The sequence below is a fragment of the Phyllostomus hastatus genome, unplaced genomic scaffold (genome assembly GCF_019186645.2).
Source record: "Phyllostomus hastatus isolate PE091 unplaced genomic scaffold, TTU_PhHast_1.1 phas_scaffold_1674, whole genome shotgun sequence".
NCBI lineage: Eukaryota > Metazoa > Chordata > Mammalia > Chiroptera > Phyllostomidae > Phyllostomus > Phyllostomus hastatus.
This window is the reverse complement of record NW_025334011.1, coordinates 19,112,738-19,135,438: the sequence shown is the minus strand read 5'-3', so window position 1 is coordinate 19,135,438 and position 22,701 is coordinate 19,112,738. Positions and strand designations below refer to the sequence as shown.

The following is a 22,701-nucleotide window of genomic DNA, read 5'->3' as shown; positions in this document are numbered from 1 at the left end:
TCCAGATGCATAAAACAGCAGGAGCACAGTCTGGTGGTGGGACACACTGGCATATTGATGGCACAAGAAAACCAGTAGATTTGGTGCAGACTATGTGATGGAGAGGATGCAGTTGAAGAGATGGCTGTGTCCAGCACAGTGATTATAAGGACTTTGGGTATTATTCTAAGTGTGATGGGAAGTTTTATTGGAGGAAAAGAGGGACATGATCAAATTTCTTTTTTAAAAGGAATACTCTACTGTGGGAAAAATAAAATGAAAGGAACCAACAGGAGAAGCAGGGAGATCAATGAGGGAGCTATTTCAGAAAATCTGATAAGTAGCCTCATGGAAACAATTTGACCAAATAAATTTTTTTGAGGTCCTAAACATGTTACTACCTAAAAGGTGTTATGTAAGTAGAGGGAACACAGACTGAAGTTATACAGAGCTGTTTTTACATTCCTGGGATTTAAGTGATGTCATGCAACATACTTGGTGTTTCTGAGCTTTAGAATCTTTATAATTCATTGAGTTGGTAGGATTAAGTGCATGATGTATATTATGTATCAAACTGAGAACTTGAAATGTTATATGCACTGATATGTGATAGCTACACTTACCAGTTCTCATAAATATGTGATTAGCTATTTTCTTATTTTTAAAGTAAAGGATGCAAAACAAAACCAATCACCAAAAATCTAATGGTAGCTGGATTCACTATGGTGAAATTATTGAACTCTCATTCTCTGAAATTTGAGAATTCATAGTTTGATAAATGTTAGTACCATAAAAATATAGAACTTCTGAAAATTTTTTTGTTATCTGGATGTTTATGTCAAAACAAAGGTAGTACCTGATAACACTTTGTGGTTTCCAACATACAAGCTTTGTCCAGAACTTATCCAGCCATGTAATATGAAAAATAGAGATGTTTATTGAAGAAGATACAAGACACAAGAAACATTGTACACAGGACAATGATGCCTCAGTCCCAAAGTAGGCACCTTGGGACATCACACAGTTCTCCCAATCACCATCAGCTGCCCCATTGCATTTTCTTGAATCTCATCAACAGTCTGAAATCTCTCCCCTTTCAAAGGTGATTTTAATTTTGGAAAAAGCCAGAAGTCACAGGGTACCAAATCTGGGCTGTATGGGGACTGAATCACCTGGGTGGTTTGATGTTTTACCAAAAATACTGCACAAGACATGATGCCTGAGCAGGTGCAGTGTCATGATAAAGGTGCCAATCACCTGTTGCCCATAGCTGTGGCCTTCTGAATCGTCCAAATGGTTTCTGATGAGGAATGTTCAAGCTTAATGCAAAATTTGATGTACATTTGTTGCTCTGCTCGCTCAGTCATTTTCAATGCAGTGGGCACACAGTATACGTGCTCACTCAATAGCATCTACCAGCCCCACTGACTAGTACAGTGAAGTTGTCATTGTTCACACATGTGCATACCAGTCCACACTCCTTTACTGCCAGGTTACGTCAGTGTTGCACAAATCATTCTCGTTATGTTAACAATGGCCTGACCTTTCCCAGACAGACCTCATATGTTCTCATGTTTATCTCAAGAATTTAACTCCAGCATTGTTACATGACTATTTTTATTACTACTTTTCATTTCATAGTCTTAAAAATAGAGGCTTAGAAAGTTAACTTTATTTGCAAAGTGTTACCTAGAAATGTAAATTAGTGTTAGATTCTGATTCTAAGTATAAGTGGTATCACAACTCCTTTGACAAAATTTTGTTGGAGAGAATCTTAAAAGTAGCAAGAGAAGAGGAGACAGTTACCTATAAAAGAGTTCCCATAAGGCTATCAGCTGATTTTTAAAAAGAAAACTTACAGGCAAGAAGGGGCTGGAAGGAAGTATTCAAAGTCATGAGGCAGGGACCTATATCCAAGATGACTCTATCCAACAAAGCTATCATTTAGAATGGAAGAGCAGGTAAAGTGCTTCCCAGATAAGGTCAAGTTAAAGGAGTTCATCATCACCAAGCCCTTATTATATGAAATGTTAAAGGGACTTATTTAAGAAAAAGAAGGTGATCAAAAATAGGAACAGTAAAATGACAACAAACTCACAACTAGAAACAAAAACTAAGCAAGCGACTAGAACAGAAACAGAATCACAGAAATGGAGATCACATGGAGGGTTATCAGCAGGTAGGGGAAAGGGGAGAATGGGGGAAAACGTACAGGGAATAAGAAGCGTAAATGGTAGACCTAAGATAGACAGGGAGAGGTTAAGAATAGTATGGTAAATGGAAAAGCTAAAGAACTTAGATGTATGACCCATGGACGTGAACTAAGGGGGGATGATGAAGGTGGGGTGTGGTTGCAGGGAGGAGGGGGAGAAAGGGGAGAAAAAAGTTGGGGACAACAGTAATAGCATAATCAATAAAATAGACTTAAAATGTAAATTAGTATTAGATTCTAAGTGTAAGTCATGTCACACCTCCTCGGACAAAATTTTGTTCACAGCTTATTAATCACTGACCGACTCCAAGACTAAAATTTTGAGGACATGAGAAGTTATAAGAAAAGAAAAAGTAACAGAAGAAAAGCTTTATTCTTTGACATAAAGGAATGAAAGTATATATGAAAAAATCTGACTAATTAAAAGTATAATAACCTGTCATTTGGAATACCAGACTGGATAATTTGGGGATAGTAACAGTTACCTTAGAAATGAGAAAATTGGCCAAAAGGTTCACAGTTGGTTGGAGGAAACCGTCCAATTTTTTCACAAATGTTGATATGTAAAAACTTTCATCTGAGTTATAATTTATAAAAGTTGCTTCTGAGTAAATGTTTCCGTAGTCTTTTGAAATTATAAATAGTAGTCATTTCTTTTTTTCCCCCTAAGAAATAGGCCAAGACAGAGAACTGTGTGGATTTTCCAAAAGTCCTCCTATATAAAAAAGGCTGAATGGCAATTTTGATTAATATTAAAAAATGACGTGAGTTTTCAAAGCTAATAAATCTAGAACTTTTGTACAAATCCAAACTTAATAAAGAAACTATATGTGCCATGGAATAAATTGTGTTTTCCCAAAATCCATGTGTTGAAGCCCTGTGAACTATACTTGGACATAGGGCCTTTAGGAAGTAAATACAGTTAATTGAGGTCCTAAGGGTGGGATCCTAATCCAATGGGATTGGTGTCCTCACAAGAGGAGGGGGAGACACCAGAGAACTTTCTTTCTCTACTATGTGAAGACCCAGTAAGAAGGTGGCCATGTACAAGCCAGGAAGAGTGCTCTCACCCAAAACCAAGTCAGCCAGGACCTTGATTTTGGACTTCCCAGTCTCCAGAACAGTGAGAAATAAATTTTTGTTGTTTAAACCACCCAGTTTATGTTATTTTGTTATGGCAGCCTGAGCTGGTGAAGTCTGTATGTATATAATACCCAAGTTTGGCTCCATATGGTTGCTAAATATGGAACAAAAATGTCCATCCTTTTAAATTATGATGGTCTTTTTTAATTATCAGAATATTTGAGGTTTTCCACCCAATTGTTGTTTCTTCCTGGTTGATTAGAAAAATACACCATTCCAAGAATTACAGAGAAATTCAACAACACTGTAAAATGATCACACATTTACTATTTACTCATCACGATATACATTCAGTGTATTTGAAAACTAGTGCACATGAATGCAAGACCCATGAATTTTTCAGTGTGCACAGATGACACACAGTGGTCTTAGGGGTTCTTGCACCCCCTGCAGCAAGTCTATGAATTTTGCCACTAATCCTGCAGCCAATCTATAATTTATCAAGAATGATTAAGTACCTATTGAAATTGCACAATAGTGTGCAGGTACTATAACTAGCTACCTATACTGGCTCTTCAAACTGCACACTTTTATTTCTTTTGGTGAGTAGCACTTAAAGCAGAATCTTTTGTTCCATGCTTACCAGTTGCTTCCTAATTGTCTTATGGCTTTGGTACATCAGAAGGCAATTTAAGAGAGAACCTAATTCAATCCTCTTATACAAAGTGGAGTCCAGAACTTACAATGAGGCACAAACTGTACTTGAACCCAAATCTTCTTTGATCTATGTTATTTCAATGGCAAATTTGTGTGTTTTAATAGAATCTTATAAATAGTTTAAATTTTTCAATTGCACATTGTTTTACTACGTTTTTGGAGTCTTCGAAGATCCCTTGTGAGTCGGCAATGCGCCTCTTTAGTGGCCACCATTTGGGGATGTATGCTTGTATTTATAAAAGATAAATTGAAGTGTTAGTAATTCACTCAAAACTGCTTCAGAATTTCTCTCTGGCCTCTTCTTTCTCACCACTCTAAGCCTGGAAATAGTCTCTAGGCTCATTCTTGCAAAGGTTAAAGGTTTCTACCAGGGGCCTATAAAAGCATCCTGTATCCAATGGGAAAATGGGTTCTGCTTCATTGAGTAAGCGAATCAACATAAACACTTAGCAGCACATCTCAAAATGCCTGGAGATCTAGGCAATTGCTTAATTGAACTCTAGAGCCTTGATTTTGTTGTTATTTTAGATCACAAGTAATGATGGTGTGCCTCTGGCCATACAGTTTACCCTCCTGCCTAGCACTTAAGATGATCTCCTGCGAGAGAGACTGTTACTAGAAAAATGGAAACTATTTTGTAGTAGAAATATTGCTGGAACCCCAAATTTTATGTGTTGCACAGCAGACCTCACAATAAACTCTCTGTCTGTCTGCCTGTGTCCCTCTGTCTCTCACACACACAGACACACACACGTACTCTTACATTCCTCAAGGTCACTTAATTAAACTCTTGTGAATAATTAATACAATAAATCATGAATATTAAGAGTCATAGACAAGCTGTAGGGGGATAGGCCAATGTGCAAATCGATCATGTAGATAAAAATCCTTAGAGAAATGGTGTGTGTAACAGGTGAGCATAATGAGAACTGGTGCAATAATCTGGTATAATCAACAAGACAGAGGCTTTTACATTTTCTGATAAATTGAATTATACTCCAATAATGGTTCTTAGTGTCTAAGAGGGTGTTGCTATAGTACTTGCTGATTTATACTGAAGGCTATTTGAAGGTACTATGTTATTCCCATGGTGCTGAAATTGTGTAGGTTCGTTTAATAATCCTTTACATTCTTTTCATAGGCTTTTCAATTGTGTTTAAATACATTGGTCTAATTTACTCCACTGGAAACCCAGTGAAGAAAGCTAAATATTATTCTTTGCTTTTTATTAATAGAGACACTCATATAACCTAAGTATCTGCCCTCATCACATTCTCTCTTAGTCACCATCTTCATATGTAATTAGGAAGGGTGGGTTGAGGGCTCACACTTCTTTCCATCTCGTCTTCTCCATGTCTCATGATACCCTCAGTGCTTCCAGCCCAGCCCATTCTGCTGGGCTGCTCCTGCAGGTCCTGGACTCACACCTTTTTCATTACGATTTTATCTTTGGCAGAGGAAGAATTATGTGCCCAGAGAAGTTCACACTTTTAATCCACTGAAATGAACTGAATGAGTAATTGACTTCACTGAAGTGACAGATTTACCAGAGTTGAGTCCTGTGAGAATTAGGGACATGAAGCCACAGCACTGTTCCCTTCCCCAGCCCTTCCCCACCTCTCATCCTCTACCCACAGCTTTGTCGGAATGTAGCTGTCTTCAGCCTATTCCTTCTTTTTGAGATCTTTGAAAATGTGTCCTAAAAATAAGCCAGTTGTTTGTACTAGGATAACAACAAAACAAAACAAAACATGAGTCACTGGTTCAAAGTCTCTCGCAGAACTAGACTGGTAGACATTGCCAAGATCTACCAATGCTATTGAATAATTCTTCACTATTACGTCCCATATGTTCTATCAAATGTTTCTCACTAAAAATGAGTTGTATCTTTTAAACTTTCTTTAAAGATTTTTATTTAGTTATTTTTAGAGAGAGGTTAAGGAGGGAAAAAGAGAGGGAGAGAAACATCAATGTGTGGTTGCTTCACACACATCCCCCACTGGGGACATGGCCCACAACCCAGGCATGTGCCCTGATTGGGAATCCAACCAGAAACCTTTGGTTTGCAGGCTGTCTGCTGAGCCACACCAGCCAGGGCTGAGTTGTATCTTATACACATGAAACAAATGATTTCTGCATAATAGAGTCAAAGAAAAAGAGAGGCAATTTATTGGTGTGTCAATAAAATGCATACATCATAAAAGTATTTTATAAAGATTCAAACTTTAATCTCAATCAAAATTTATTGGGAAAGATTGTGCTGTACATCAAGTAGCTCATCAGAGCTGGTATTTTAAAGAAAAGATTTAATGAAAATTTATATAAGCTACTTTATGGAGCAATTTCAAGTTATTAACCTTAAAGCTCTACACTGAGTATGATTATCTGATTTATATAGTATGACCAGGACTCTTCTTTAAGCACTTTTCAGAGTACTTAGTATAGAAATTCTATAGTAACTGAAAAGTAACTATAGTACAGAACTTAGTATATAGAGTATAGAACTTAGAACTGAGTAACTTAGTATAGAAATTCTATAGAAATTCTTAGTATAGAAATTCTATAGACATTGTGGCCTTGTGTCTTTGATTTCAAGAATCAACAATTAATGCTTTTAAGCATCTTAACATATGTTTAATACTTTATGTGAACAAAAAAAGAAAGGGGTTATACATAATATATATCATTTTTTAAGAAAACACAGATTAAGGATAAAAAAAATCTCCCAAATCCCATTATCAAGAAATAACCAATCAGCGTAAGCCAGATATCTTTGGCACACATCCATCTATCTATCTATCACCTATCTATCTATCTGTCTATCTATCATCTATCTATAAAATCATAGAGGCTAGAGAGATAGAAATTAAAGGTATAGTACATTTATATTTAGATGGATGTACTTTTATAAAGTTGGGTTACACTATGAGTACTGTATTTGAGGAAAATAGTGAATTTACCTGCTGGCCTTGGTGGCATGCATGCATGCCATCTGCAGGTCACTGGTTTCAGGCTTTTGCCTCAGATGGTTCTCTTAAAATTGAAAATTTGGGTTTCTTACTTTTTAACACTAGATTTCTATAGTTCAGATTTATCTATTGATTACCTGCTATGAAATATGATAATCAACTTAGACTATTTTTTTATCTATTTTCATGGTTGATATTTGCAGTGTGACTTATAACCATAATAACTAAAATTTCCTGTTTCTCTGAACATAATTTCTGTGGAGTCAGTGCATCTAAAGCTATCCTCTTCCTGGGGCCATGTGTGATTCACCTCATAATTGAATTGGTTGTGTGACAAGTCATTACATTGTTAAGAAAGTTTCATTTGTGGTACATTCCCTCTGCATTTGTATGTGTTAGAAATATATTTGTTGCCCTTTTATGTAAGTTCTAACTTGGTTGGGTAGATAATTCTTGAGTCACAACTTTCTTCTCTCAAATTGTGTGGACATTGTTTCCACTGGATATTATGAGGAAGTACAAGACTCTCCGAGGTTTTTTCCTCCTTATACATAGCTTGTAAGACTTCTTTAAAGAAAATCTGCCCTGGCTGGTGTGGCTCATTTGGTTGTAGCGTTATCCCAAAGGGTTGCAGGTTTGATCCCCGGTCAGGGCACATACTTAGGTTGCGGGTTCTGTCCCCTGTCTGAATGCACATGTTCCCCTATCTGGGCGCTTACAGATGCAGCCAATTGGTGCATCTTTCTCGAGTTGATGTTTCTCTGTCTTTATTTTTCTCTCTGTAAAAAAGCAATGCACAAATGTCCCCAGGGAAGGATAGAAAAAAATATTGGTGAAAAATCTCACCATCAAATTTCTTAGTACTCAAAATCCTATTGTAAATTTTTTGGGGACATGTTGTGTAAGTTCAAGTCTTTCTCTATCTCAGAAAAATTCTTCTAACATTTTGAAAGAATGTTTCTATGCCAAATACATATGTGTTTGTGTATCCTTTTTCAGAATTTGTTTAATTGTCTATCTTTGACATTTATTTTATTCTTATTTTCCATTTCATCTCATGTATATTTTATAAGATTGTTGTCTGTGTCCTGGCTAGTAATTTTATGTTTATTCTGCTCTTGTTACTAGTAAGTTCATCTCTGTGTTTTTTTTCTGAGTACTGCCAGTTCATTCTTTCTCTCTTTTTAAAAATTTTTATCATGTGCTTTGGTTTCTTATATTAAGGTGATTTTTATATCACAGTGAACTATTTTTAAATATTTGATTCTGAGTGGTTTAATACACACAGGTAATACTTTAAAATAGTTTTACCTTTAAATGCACTATACAGTCTTTGTGAAATAATTTATATATTTGTATATATTAACACCTGGCAGAAACTATTGAAATTATAATATTCCTTTACTTATTGTGAAACTATCTTTATGAGATAACCAATTGATATAATGCTAAATAAATTTACCTAAGAACTTTGATTATATTTTATGTATCCATATATTTTAAATGACTAGCACAGTGGTATTCATATAATATATTCTTGATATTTTTAAAGCACAATGAAATTAATTTGGAATGCAAATCCTATTACTGCATAAGGCAGTGTCAGTATTCATAAAAGTTATCCATAATAAAAGCAAACTCACCCGCCACGATATAAAAGAAGACAGTGTTTGGGTTAGGAATTGTATAAACTGCATGTTGCAGAATGGTTCAGCTACAGTTATGAGGGTTTTTTCTCTGTATTTTTGGAGGATGTCCCCTGTCTGTTTACAGTTGTGCATTTCCCAGCATGTTTGAGAAGCATGGCTTTATAGAGTTTATAGCTGCCTGCTGTGCAATCTACTTTCAGTGACTGTTGCTATCCTAAAGGAATTGGCAACTAGGTGTATCACAGTAGTGTTTTGTTTCATTTTCTGTGGTATCAGAAATAGTTTGCTTTTGAGAAGTAAAGGAAAACCTTTGTGCCTGAAGTGGCTTTTAACAACTCTTGATGTACCATTACTCCTATAAAGGACAACATGCGGTCTGAATAATTTCATAGTGCTAAAATGTCACATTTTTAAGGCAGCTATTTCATTGCTTTCCTGAATTACTGAGCTCAGCGATTCTCCCTAATCTTTTGGAAGGGAGTGCTGGCAGTCCTAAGATGTAAAATCTCTCTTGGACTACCTAGAATTTTATTCCTGCTTTTGTCTTTGTATCTCTTTTTTTCTCCTTTTTCTACAGAATTTCCTAATATTTCATCATGGGTATACGCATAATTTGTATGTGATACCCAGAGTTTAACTGGAGTTTACTTATGAACTTTATTATTGCTTAATCTTACTACTAACATATAATTATTGTTCTCAATATTTACATTTAGTGTCATTATTTTTAGTCATGCAGCAAAATTTATTTAGAATATTATTTTCCTTTATGTAGTCATCTTTCTATATATATGTGTATATATCTAGACTGATGACTCTTGAATAGGTACCTGGGGTTTTTGCTTTCATAGGATTTCAAGAATAATTGTACTTTAATTAGCACAACTAATAAGTGCAATAGACAAAATTAATATACCAAATATTATTCAAATCATAGACACTCTATTCAGTAACTGTTATTCTTACATATATCTGAATGTTTTAAATATATTTTACCTAGTGGACTTCTCAAATTGATATGTATAATTACATTTCATGGTAAAAAAATTAATTGCAATTTGAATTAGTCAAGAATCATGATTTTTCTGGGTGTACCTTAGCAAAATAACCTTTAAAAACATTTAAATCTCTTCAGTGAGTGAGAAACACATGAGAAAAAATAAAGATTCTGTGACAGGCACCATGCTGATATCAATAATGAGAAATAAGAGTAGAATTTAGTAAACCAAGTTACAGAGAAAAATGTATTATTTCCATTTCTAGGACCATTAACTGAAAGCGGGCCCTAATATAACCCTAGTGCTAAAGAAGAGAAGTTTGAATTTGTTGTCACTCAATAGTAATCACAGTTCATGTTTTTTTTTTTATTAATCATTGTTCATATACAGTTTTCTCCTTTTTACTCCCAATCCAGTTCCCCCCCTCCCACCCGCCCCCCTTCCCTCCCATTACCACCCTCCCCTTAGTCTATGACCATGTGTCCTTTAAGTTTGTTCCTGTGAACCCTTCCCACTGTCCCCTTAAATTCCCTCTTCTCTCCCCTCCGGTCACCATCAGCCTGTCACAGTTCATGTTTTTATTAAAAAGTTCCAAAAGTGACATTTTCTTTGGTCAGCAATTAGAGCTATCCCTAATATTACTATAGCAGAAAGACTATGACACAAAGAGTGTACCTTTCCCTCTAACTTTTATTTATTTAGCAATTTCTTCTAAAGAGGCTTATTAATTTTACATATTTTTAAATCTAACTCACATGCCTTAGAGGTTATTTAACTCTTTTGTCTACTTTGAAGAATACTAATGTTTCTAATTTTTTAAAATATTTTTTATTTTAATTGTTGTTGCAGTACAATTTTCTTTTACCCCCATCCCAACCCACCCACCCAGCCCTCCCCTCCTCCCTCCCATTCCCACACACCCCTAGTTTTTATCCATGTGCCCTTTATACTTCTTCCTGTAAACCCTTTCCCTTTTCCCCTGAAATTCCCTCTCCTCTCCCGTTTGAATACTGTCAGACTGTTCTCTATTTCAGTGTCTTTGGTTATATTTTGCTTATTTCTTTGTTTTGTTGTTTAGGTTCCTGTTAAAGGTGAGATCATATGGTATTTGTCTTTCACTGTCTGGCTTATTTCACTTAGCATAATGCTTTCCCGCTGCATCCATGCTGTTGCAAAGGGTAGGAGCTCCTTCTTTCTTTCTGCTGCATAGAATTCCATTGTGTAAATGTACCATAGGTTTTTTTTTAAGATTTTATTTATTATTTATTTTTAGAGAGGGAAGGGAGGGAGAGAGAGAAAGAGAGAGAAACATCAATGTGAAGTTGCTGGGGGTCATGGTCTGCAACCCAGGCATGTGCCCTGACTGGGAATAGAACCTGTGACACTTTGGTTCGCAGCCTGCGCTCAATCCACTGAGCTACGCCAGCCAGGGTACCATAGTTTTTTTATCCATTCATTTACTGATGGGCATCTAAGTTGCTTCCAACACTTGGCTATTGTAAATTGTGCTGCTATGAACATTGGGGCACATAGGTTCTTTTGGATTGGTGTTTCAGGGTTCTTAGGATATAATCCTAGCAGTGGAATTGCTGGATCAAAAGGCAGTTCCATTTTTAGTTTTTTGAGAAAATTCCATACTGTTTTCCATAGTGGTTGTACCAGTCTGCAGTCCCACCAAGAGTGCACTAGGGTCCTCTTCTCCACAACCTCTCCAACACTTGTTGTTTGTTGCTTTGTTTATGATGGCCATTCTGATTGGTGTAAAGTGGTATCTCGTTGTGGTTTTAATTTGCATCTCCCTAATAGCTAGCTATACTGAGCATCTTTTCATGTGTTTCTGGATCTTCTGTATATCCTCTTTGAAGAAGTGTCTGTTCAAGTCCTTTGCCCATTTTTTAATTGGGGTTGCTTGTCTTCTTAGAGTAGAGTTGTGTAATTTCTTTATATATTTTGGAGATTAAACCCTTGTCTGAGGTATCATTGGCAAATATGTTTTCCCATACAGTTGGTTCTCTTTTTATTTTAATTCTGTCTTCTTTAGCTGTGCAGAAGCTTTTTATTTTGATGAGGTCCCATTTGTTTATTCTTTCCTTTATGTCCCTTAAATGTTTCTAATTTTATAGTATCATTTTTTGTTTATATTTTAAGAATTTTAGGGACACTGTCTCTGTTCCTTTCTTTTCCTTTGAAGACTGACTTTTTTATTTCTTTTTAAGGGAACTCTATAAATTACATAAGTTAGATATATAGTGATTTAAATGCTTCTTTTTTCAGCTTTATTGAGATATCATTGACATGTAACATCGTGTAAGTTTGAGGTATCCAACATATTGACTTGGTATACTAATATATTGCAAAATGATTACCACCATAGCATCAGCTAACACTGACATCATATTACCTAATTACCAGTTCTTTGTTGTGGGGAAAACATTTAAAATCTACTCTTTTAGCAACTTTTAAGTGTATAATATACTGTTAATATAGTGCTAACTATAGTCACCATGCTGCAGAGGAGATCCTCAGAACTTCTTCATTTTATAACTTGAAGTTTGTAGTCTTTTTTTAAAAAATACATTTTATTGATTATGCTATTACAGTTGTCCCATTATTTTCTCTCCGCTCGATTCCCCTCCCTGCTGCACCTCCTCCCATCAGCATTCCCCCCGCACCTTAGTTCATGTCCTACATATGAGTTCTTTGGCTTCTGCCTTTGCCATACTATTCTTAACCGCCCCCTGTCTATTTCATACCTGCCATTTATGCTTCTCGTTCCCTGTACCCTTTTCCCCCATTCTCCCCATTCCCCTCCCCAATGATAACCCTTCATGTGATCTCCATTTCTGTGATTCTGTTCCTATTCTAGCTGTTTGCTTAGTTTGTTTGTTTGGTTTTTTGTTAGGCTCAGTTGTTGATAGTTGTGAATGTGTTGTCATTTTACTATTCATATTTTTTATCATGTTTTCCTTAGAAAAGTCCTTTTATCATTTCATAATAAGGGCTTGGTGATGATGAACTCCTTTAACTTTACCTTAGCTGGGAAGCACTTTATCTGCCCTTCCATTCTATTTATTAAAGTATTTTTTGATAGTTGTTCAAGTATAGTTGTTTCCATTTTCCCCCTACCCCAGCCATCCCCACCTCCCACCCTTGATCCTACCTCCCTTTGGCTTTGTCCTCAGTTCCTTTATACATGTCCTTTGAAAACCCTTTCCCCTCCCCCCCCCATTATAGCTTTGCTGGATAGAGTAATCTTGGATGTAGGTCCTTGCCTTTCATGACTTGGAATACTTCTTTCCAGCCCCTTCTTGCCTTCAAGATTTCTTTAAAGACGTCAACTTTGACCAACATTTCCCCATTTCCCCAAAACCCTGGAACCTGATAGCCACCATTCTACTCTCTGTTTCCAGTTTAGCCTTTTTTAGATTCCACATATCAAAACATTCAGTACTTGTCATTCTCTGACTCATTTCACTTAGCATAATGCCCTCAAGTTCCATCTCTGCTCCTTTCTTGACTTGAATTATTCTCTATTATTATAGGAGGACACAGATCACAATTACTATATATCCCGGATATATGGCCCATCTGATTCTGCCAGCCGCGATTTGTGGGTGAACATAGACCAAATGGAAAAGGACAAAGTGAAGATTCACGGAATCCTCTCCAATACTCATCGGCAAGCTGCAGTAAGTGCTTTAACATTTTGAATTTATTTTTATCTGCTGTGAAAAAAATTTTGCTTTACTTGGCATATCAACACTTTGTGCTTATGATCACTTTTCAAGTATATTTATTTCTGCAATTGCAAATTAGATTAATAATTTCATATATTATAGAAAATGAAAAAAACTATTTTAAGAAGCCACTATTAATTCAACTATTAATTAATTAAATTAACAATTAATTTCCATAGTGAGAGGATGAATTGTATTTTCACAGTTAAGATAGATTTTGAATGATTTTCAGTTTTTTGTAATCCATGAGCTTACAGAACATTTTTAAAAAAATTACATTAATCTAGTATCTTCCATTTTACATGGGTTTCTTACTCTGAGTCTGAGAAAGATTTAACCAGAAACATTTATGATTCAGATAACACATGTAGACCAAGTTATGGATCCAAGTGAAGAAGTTTGATGTGAAGGGAAAAAAAGAAAAACCTAGAAGTCTGCAAACATATTTTAAGTCTGAGTTCATTGGTTACCAGCCATGATTTCTTAAACAAATAATGTAACTATTCGGAGGCAGTTTCCAGATCTGTATGGTGGATATGACAGGGCAATTAGTGCAGGCCTCACCTTTCATGACCATTGATTTCCTGTTTCCCCTGTTAGGATGAATGTTTGCACAGGTTAGCTTTTCGGTCTTCACAACAACCCTATGATTGCAATATTTTGCCACCCAGGTATTGAGTATAAGAGAAATGAATCCTGGAAAGATAAGCATCCTACCTAAGTGATCCTAGCTAGTGAGTGATGAAACTAGGAGACTGACCTAGGCAGTCAAGCCTACACTCAAAGTGTGTGTGTGTAAAATTTACCACACTAGATTCTGAGCAGTTTTTTAAAAATTTTAATTAATTTATTTATTTTTAGAGAGAGGGGAAGGGAGGGAGAAAGGAGAGAAATATTGATCAGTTGCCTTGTTCACGCCCCCAGACAGGAACCTGGCCTACAACATACGCATATGCCCTGACTGAACCGGTGACCTTTTGGTTTGCAGAATGATGCCCCACGTGCTGAGCCACACCAGTTAGGGTTCTTCTCAACAGTTTTTTATAATCACTTCTGGATACATGCCTAATTTAACATTTTAGAAATTATTTAGTTTTTCTATCATGGACAATAGCAGTAATCTTACCGTCGATGAAATGTTGTTCAGTTTAGTGTGCCTTAAAGTAAAAACAGAACTTTAACCTTTCAAGTGTTATAACATTGTTGATATGAAGACTTGATGGCTTAAGTGATTCAGAGACACAGATCTCATAAGTATAAAATATCAAAATTTTTGGCCACAACCATGATATATATGTCGATTTTCCAATTTCATAAGGTCAACTTCTAAGTTAAAATGCAATTATAATCCACCATGATGATTTATTCAATTTTCAGTGTAGAGCACATGTTTTCTGAAGCAGAGAAGGAAAGAAAGTAGCCACCCCTCCTTGCTGAATTTCATCATCCTTCCTTTCCATTCCCAAACAACCCCAGGCGAGATGATAGATTCAGAAATGATTCACTGCTAGGTTTAGAACAGATCTTCAAAAGAAGTGAAAATGAGAAAGATTATATTAGGACAACATCTATCCCAAAGTTATTGCATTTGAAAATCCTCCAACTATATTACAGTGCTAGTATAAAATATACTTTGTAACAGTTTGAATGTTGGTGTATCTAATCAGAGAATCCGAAAAGTGGCCAAGTTCTGGTGTTGGCCACTATGGACAATGTCTCTAGGCAGAGAAAGGTCATTAGTTAAAATGTTAGCTGATTTCTTCTTACACACTTGCATCACCATTATCTCTTTCTCCTGTGTTCTCCGAAAGGTGAGATAGTTGGCATGTCCCTTGAAGATTTTTTTCTCTTTGGATTAGGGTTTGCTTGGTTGCCTTGTGACCTCAGGTCTCTGGTAGTTTTGAGAAAAATCAGGATACTGTAATTCATTTTTTCTTACTGTTAGTGTGACAGTGACTGTCACTTTCAACACCAGAGAGTGGCCTTAATACAATAGAAAACTGAAGCTGGTGCTTGGAACTCACCTGGTGCTCTGCACACTGCTCTTTTAAATGATTGGTAGAAGCTTTATGTTAGCTGCTCTGTTATCGTAGACTGGCTTCTTTTTTTTTTTCATGAGAATTTAAGCCATTTTCATACATTTCTTAGAGTTAAAAACTTGTCCATTTTCCCTATCACCACCAGCAGAACACACACACACTTCCATTTACAACAGTGAACTTAATAATATAGGGGAGTAAAAACAAATTCCCTGCTACGCTTCTAAGTTCTTCTGGCTGGACAATAGTGAAATTAACATGAGGCAGATTAATAGGAGAAAATTACCAGATCTATTATTGTGTACCTACAGGGGTTTCAAAATGAGAGCCCAGGACAGATCAGACAGTTCTAAGGCTTATAGTCCCTCTTGAGCTAAGGAGAAAGGGCGATGGAAGTTTGTAGTTTGGATTTCAAAGTGGGAGAAGGCAATTCACAGGGAGATGGAAAGCAAACGTTTGTTACGTAAATGCTTGCTGGGCCACAGTTAACAAGGGGACATAGTGAGGACTTTGATCAAAAGATTCTTGCTAGGTTCCTCCCTGTCACACTTAGTTCATATTATCTAAAATGATAGCCCTCTTCCCAGAGCAGGTTTTCTATCTAAATTCCCTTAGGCAGGTAAGGGGGTCAAAAATTGTTCCCTGAGTCTTTTCTTTCTTGAAAATTACCAGATTGTAAAGCAATCAGTATTCCAAAAGGCATATTTTGTGGTGCCATACTCTCTGCTGCCCTTCAATAGTATTAGTTTCCTTTTTTGTTTATTTTGTTTTTTAAATTCCACATAAATGTAAAGTCCTAAGGTATCTTTATCTGAATTATTTCATTTAGCATAATACCCCCTAGGTTCATCCATGTTGTTGCAAACATAAGAGTTCATTCTTTTTTATGTCCAAGTAGTATTCCATTGTGTATAGTACCACAGCTTTTTTATCGATTTGTCTATCAATGCACACTTAGGTTGCTTCCCTATCTTGGCTATTTAAATAATGCTGCAGTGAACATAGGAATGCATGTGTCTTCTTAAATTAGTGTTTTGGATTCCTTCAGGTAGATATCCAGAGGTGAGATTTCTGGGTCATATAGTTCTGGAACCAGAAAAGTCAGTATTCTTGCTGCCTATCACTTCCAGAACCAATAAGTAGAGACAAGGATTGAATCTTTACCGACGCTTTTATTCAGATGCCGGCAATCTGAGAAAATGGTGGATTATGTACCATAAAAACCATCTTAATCTCTCATCTCAAACCAACCTTTTCATAAGAAGAAGAGGGTAGGTAAGGGGTTTGGAAAAAAGGTTAATCAGATAAGGGTTGCAGTCCTTGCTAACTTTCCTAGAATTTCTTTAGCTGCTGATCCACAGTTCTTTATCTGCATCTCAGGCATTCCTTCCGTGGAACACAATGGCTCAGATACCATCTCCATTGCTTGGGACACAAAGGTTGAACTGCTCGTCTCCGCCTCCTGGAGTCACGTAGGTTATGCATTCCAGTTCCTGGAATAAGAGGTTTCCACGAGCATTAATCATTAAGCCTAGCAGTTATAACTAAGGCTAAGATCTTGAATTCTTGAGTTCCCTTATCAGTTCTATTTTTAATTTGTTGAGGAACCTTCATACTGTTTTCCATAGTAGCTACATCAGTTTATAATCTCACCAACAGTGTACAAGGGTTTTCTTTTCTCCAATGGAAAAATTTGCCACTTGGATTCTGTTTAAATAAGTTTTATATCTTGAAACTTATAAATTGAGTTAATGGAACATTACAATTTTTTTCTACAAATATTCTTTGTTTCAAAAATGTGATTCTTAAAAATTACTATGAGATTTCCAAATTGGAGAGAGTGATGCATGGTTTAACATTTCTGTAGTTGGCTTCCTTCCCTTTCCAATACTGCCTGGATCTCTTCTGCTCATATTCTATTGTGCCTTCCTCAGAATAGAATTAGGGTTGTTAGAGAGGACAGAATTGTAATGTTAAGGTACCACGTGGCTGAATAATGTCCACACAGTCCCTCCTTCCAACCTCCACAGAACACACACAACACAGACCCCAAACTGTTACCAAACAGCAAGTGGGTCCTGCCACCTGCACCACCCTCTAGGGTAAATTCCAGAGACAAAGGTTTGGTGATAAAGGAAAGGAATCTTTATTCAAAAGCTACACAATTTTGGAATAACAGCTTTCGGTATGCCTTAGTCATTTAAGCTTATCAATTAAGGCTCAAATCTTGAACTCTTTAGTTCCAGCTTTAATCACTCAAATCTGTCAATTAAGGCTAAACTCTTTAACATCTGAATTCTCCTGTCATTCCCTGGTTCATTTTTAATTATGTTATTTCTACATGGTTAGTTTACAAACTAAAACAATATAAGATGCAAAAGTGACACAATTTTGGAAGAATGGCAGTCTTCTGCCTCAGACCTTGTGCCCTCTAGAACCCCCCAGCCAAAAAAATAACCCTGCCACCCTCCACCAGGCCATCCTGATTCTAGGCTGCACCTGGAGTTCCTTCCTATCTAAAACCCATCCAAAATATCATTCTCTGGGAAATGCAGGCAGCTGCAGCACAATCATCCAGGCATCCTCAAGGAAGATGAACCCGAGTGCCAGTTTCTGCCATCTCTTTATTTTAAATCTTCTGGCACATAATTCCATGTGCTCTAAAGGCATTCAGCTTCTCTGCCAATCCTGTCCTAGACTGTATACCATTGCCTCCGGCAACCTCCACCTACCACCCCTTCCTACTCCTCCCAGTGATCTGATCAGATCTCTCTGTGTCAAAACCACAGGTACTGTCTCTGTTTTACTACTGAGAGGTTTTAGCACAAGGAAAAATGGCAAATGGGGAAGAAGGCATCTATTTTATAAGTGTGATTTGCTGATATCATAATTATCATAACCCTTGATTCAGAGCCCTAAGGGGAAAAAATTTTTTTCTATAATATGATCACCAAATGATATCATTTGTATGCCCAAGGGCATGCATTCTGTCAACAAATCAGGCAGAAGAGAAAGAGAGAGGAAGAAAGACAGATCTAGCAGGGGCAGAACCAGTGGCAGACCCAGGGACAGTTGGTTAATGAATCCGGCCTTAAGTAGGAAAACTAGAAGATTGATTTTTCTGAAGGCACAGCTTCCTCCTCCTTCCCTGGCTTCCTCAGAATGGGTCAGAGGAAGACAAAGGAGTGTCTGACTTGGAAGCATGATTTTTAAAAAAATTTTTTCCTCTTTCACCACCATTCATCAATGTGATCCAAAGAGCACTTTGGAATCTTAAATTAATATTTTAGAAAGAGGAGAAGGGTGGAAACAGAGTACATATTTTCCCTTTTCTTCATTAACAATAATATCTTATAATTTCAGGGCGGGATATTTAACTCTGAATCAATTAAGTGATTTATCAATCATTTAGTTTACATGTTCCACATGCCAGACACACTGATTTATCTTTCCTTTTACAGTGCAAGCCATACTCATTAGTATTTATATTACATATGTATACTATAATTTGATTACATATTCTTTCAAACATCTCATTGTCCTTTTTGGTTTAAATCTCTATTGTCCTTTTTGTTTGAATAACATTTCTTAAATCATTGTCACACAAAAAGCAGAGGCTAAAACCTACTTTTACCTTTGACAAATTAAAGGAAGGATCATGCCCTGGCCAGGTGGCTCAGTTGATTGAAACATCATCCCGTATACCCAAAGGCTGTGGGTGCAACCCAAGTCAGGGCACATGCCTAGGTTGAGGGTTCGATCCTAGTTGGGGTGCATATGGGAGGCAACTAATCACTGTTTCTGACATCAATGTTTCTTTCTCTCCTTCATCTCTCTATAAAAATCAATAAACATATTCTTGGGTGAGAATTTTTTTTTTAAAAAAGTTCAAAAAATGGAAGGATCATATCTTCCTACATAAAGGCAAGTTGAAAAACTTGTGTTAACGCCCTACCATATGGCAAGCAATGAGCCAGGCACTTTATATTCAAATACTGGTACTCATTTGTTTTGGGGGTTTTCTTCCTTCATGAAAAGCTGCACAGTTGTCAGGTTGCAGATACAGAAGTTTCTGACATACAAACCTAGGAAGCAGTGTGCACATGTTTGTTTCCCTTTTTGTGGACCTTCAAATTCCAAAATTTTTATATTTTCCTCTGTGCTTTTTTATCGTAGACTTTTATTCTTTGCTGGGCACAAAGTTTGATTCACTAGCCAGTCAATTTCATAAACTACAGTGTATGAAATTTTGATTCACAGTATGATACCACTCTCCAGTGGAAGGAATCTGGGATTATAGAAGTTATAAAACCATGGCTTCAAAAGTTATTTTCTCAGATTCTGGCCTCTCTGCATCTCACTTTCATAACCTGTCTGCCTTAACTACCCTTCAGTTCTAATTTGAGAATAAAAATAAAACAGACATGAAAGAATATTAAAAACATCAAATAAAAGTAAGATTGCAAAGGCATTGTTATTTGAAAGTTCTAAATTTTTACAACAAAAAAACATGAATAAATTAAATTCTAAGTATTCTCTAAGAGTCTAGATGGATAGATCTTTATATCCATATATCTCTATATACTTTCTTTGCCAGTTAATTGTCAGTGTGCTCTTTGCAAGACATAAACACATCCTTATCTTAAAAACATATTTTTCTATTGGTTGTTAAAAAGATTGATTCTTTATATAAGAAACCCCAGCAAAATGAAATAAAACTTGTACTTTTTGATATGGCAATTGTTTTGAATTTTAAAAATTGGAATGTTCTTGGCGAGGATTCTCAGACTACTTGAATATATACAGAAACCTTCAAATAAAAAATATTTATTTATTTTTATTTTACAGAGAGGGAAGAGGAGGGAGGGGGAAAGGGAGAAAAACATTGATGAGAGAGAGAAACTTCAATTGGCTGCCTTCTGCAAGTGCCCCAGCTGGGGGATGGATCATAGAGCCTGAAACCCAGGCATGTGCCCTGATGGGAAATCAAACCAGAGATCTTTTGGTTTGTGGGACAACACCCAACCAACTGAACCATGCGGGTCAGGGCTACAGAAACCTTCATTTAAAAAATTAAGTTTTCTGAAGTTTTTTTTTTTCAGGAAAATAGCATCATTTCAACTAGTATTTCCATCTGTAGTATATTTGCATAATGTTGATGTTGGGAGAGCTAAATTTGGATGCCAGTGGTGATTTTAGTCCATTGTTTGCTCATGTTGCATAATTTTGGTTTTTTCTGTGCATCAGAAAATCCGCTGATAAGTGCATATTTTTCTAAATGATTAACTTGGGAGGCAATTGAATTTGCTATCTCTATTAGGCTATTATGCAGACCACACATTTCTGTCTGTGTTCTGTTCACACTGTCTAAGAAGTTGCTTTTACTTATTTTTATTTTGGTTGGGTGAATAAACTTGCAGCTTTTTGCCTTGGGAATTGCTCCATATCAAGTAAGACATCCACAAATTCATCCAGCTAGCTTTATTTGCCTCTGTTCATGGGATTTTCCTCTATTTAATAGCAGACTGAGATGAGTTGGGTCTGCAGATGTCAATCCATCTAGCTTGATTTGGATCTAATTAATTCACTTTACATTGCTATTGTAGTTAAGTCACCTACTAATTTTGAGAATAATTCTTTCTGTCCTAAAGACAGTATTACTTGAGGACCTTTGTTCCAATCAACCACTTAAGGTGAGATCAGAGGAACTGAGTTCTGTTCCTCTGAGTGCCGAAGAAATGAGCTGGTCCACCTGCCTCAGAGCCAGGAAATACATGGAAAGAGCCATTCTCTCTTCCATCTTCTGATGATGGCATTGATGACTTGAGTGCATCCCTTTTCCGTTCACTTTCTTCTTAATCTTCCATATTGTGTCTTTAATGGAAGATGAACACCATTCTTTATATAAAATTAGCATAGGTAAATTAGGATGTAATTTTATACATTCTATGTTACTGGTGATGGCTATGGAATAAATATCTACTCAGCTTTTTAAAGTCGTAAGTGAGGTGAATACTTGAGGTTTCTGTGAAACCCTCTTAAAAGGTTTCACATTAATCATTCATAGTCACAAAGCTTCCAAAACAGGATGACACAGCCATGTCCCTGATGAAATAAATCCATCTATTCCCGTCTTTCATCCTAGATTCTCTTCTCCAAACTATTTTCAATCCTGTTTTCCAAGATCTCTTCATGAACCCATGAAGACGTAACAGCAGTTAATTTTAATATTTTTATGTATCGATTTGAAATCATCAATTTGTTGTTCTACTTATTTATGCATTCATCGGTTGCTTCTTGTATGTGCCCTAACTAGGGATCAAACCCACAACCTTGACATATCAGGAAGATGCTCTAACCAACTGAGCTGCCCAGCCAAGACCAACAGCTTTATAATTAACCTATAATTCAGGTTAATTATAAATAACATGAATGCAAAATATTCTCATTCTGAAGTCATTCAGTGATTAAGTTTACACATGATTCTTTTGCAAAAAAATATTTTGTAAAAGAAAAGGTAGCAAACTGTATATAGAAAATAATATTCATTAAGACCACAACTGAAAGCAAGTAGGTTTGATTCTTGTGAAATATCTTAAATTATACAAGATTAAAAAGAAGACATTTTGGGATGAAGATTTCCTCTGCAAGTTAGTATTTCAGTATCTTTTAAAAATATTTTATGGGTATTTCAATATCTTTTATTTTTGTCTGTTTCTTCTCACCAAATTATAGCCTGTCTCTTAGTTGTAGATGATTGCCTTAGGGCAGCAATTTTCAACCTTCTCCATCTCATGGCACACATAAACTAGAGTCATACCTTGGTAATCGTTGGCTTCAGAACTCATCAAACCCTGAACTCGTGGCATTTTGGTGAGGAAAAAAAGTTTCAGCATGTGGCTCTTGCTCAGGACTCGTCCCACTCGCTAAAACTTGTGTGAGTCACAATGCCGTCCAGCAAGAGAAAAATGCTTCATGGTTTAGCACTTGGTTTCAGCACTCATCACAAGTTCTGGAATGAATTAATGATGAGTATTCAGGTACTGCTCTAATTACTAACATTCTGCAGCACACCAAAAAAAAAATTTTTTTGCTGATCTGACAAAAAAAGGTATAATTTTGATTCATTAACACTGGATGGTTATCATTGTGTTGGCAGTTGTCATTTTTTAATTTGACAGTCTAAGGAATAAGAGGTCAGTGTAAATAGCCAAGTATCACGTTTTAAAAATTCTTGCGGCACACCTGTTGAAAATCATTGCCTTGGGGAAATAGTCAAAATGACATGCGTTGTTTATATATATATATATAGTTAGCT

General features: G+C 36.2%; 1 protein-coding gene across 1 annotated transcript in view; it reads left to right on the top strand.

The window, feature by feature from the left end:
* The window catches only part of PLXDC2 (plexin domain containing 2), a 408,905-nt gene that overhangs the window by 192,630 nt on the left and 193,574 nt on the right, over nt 1–22,701 (top strand). Inside the window, exon 3 of the mRNA XM_045858118.1 lies at nt 13,150–13,296. Within this exon, the coding sequence (XP_045714074.1) occupies nt 13,150–13,296 (147 nt within the window). The remainder of the gene's footprint in view (nt 1–13,149; nt 13,297–22,701) is intronic.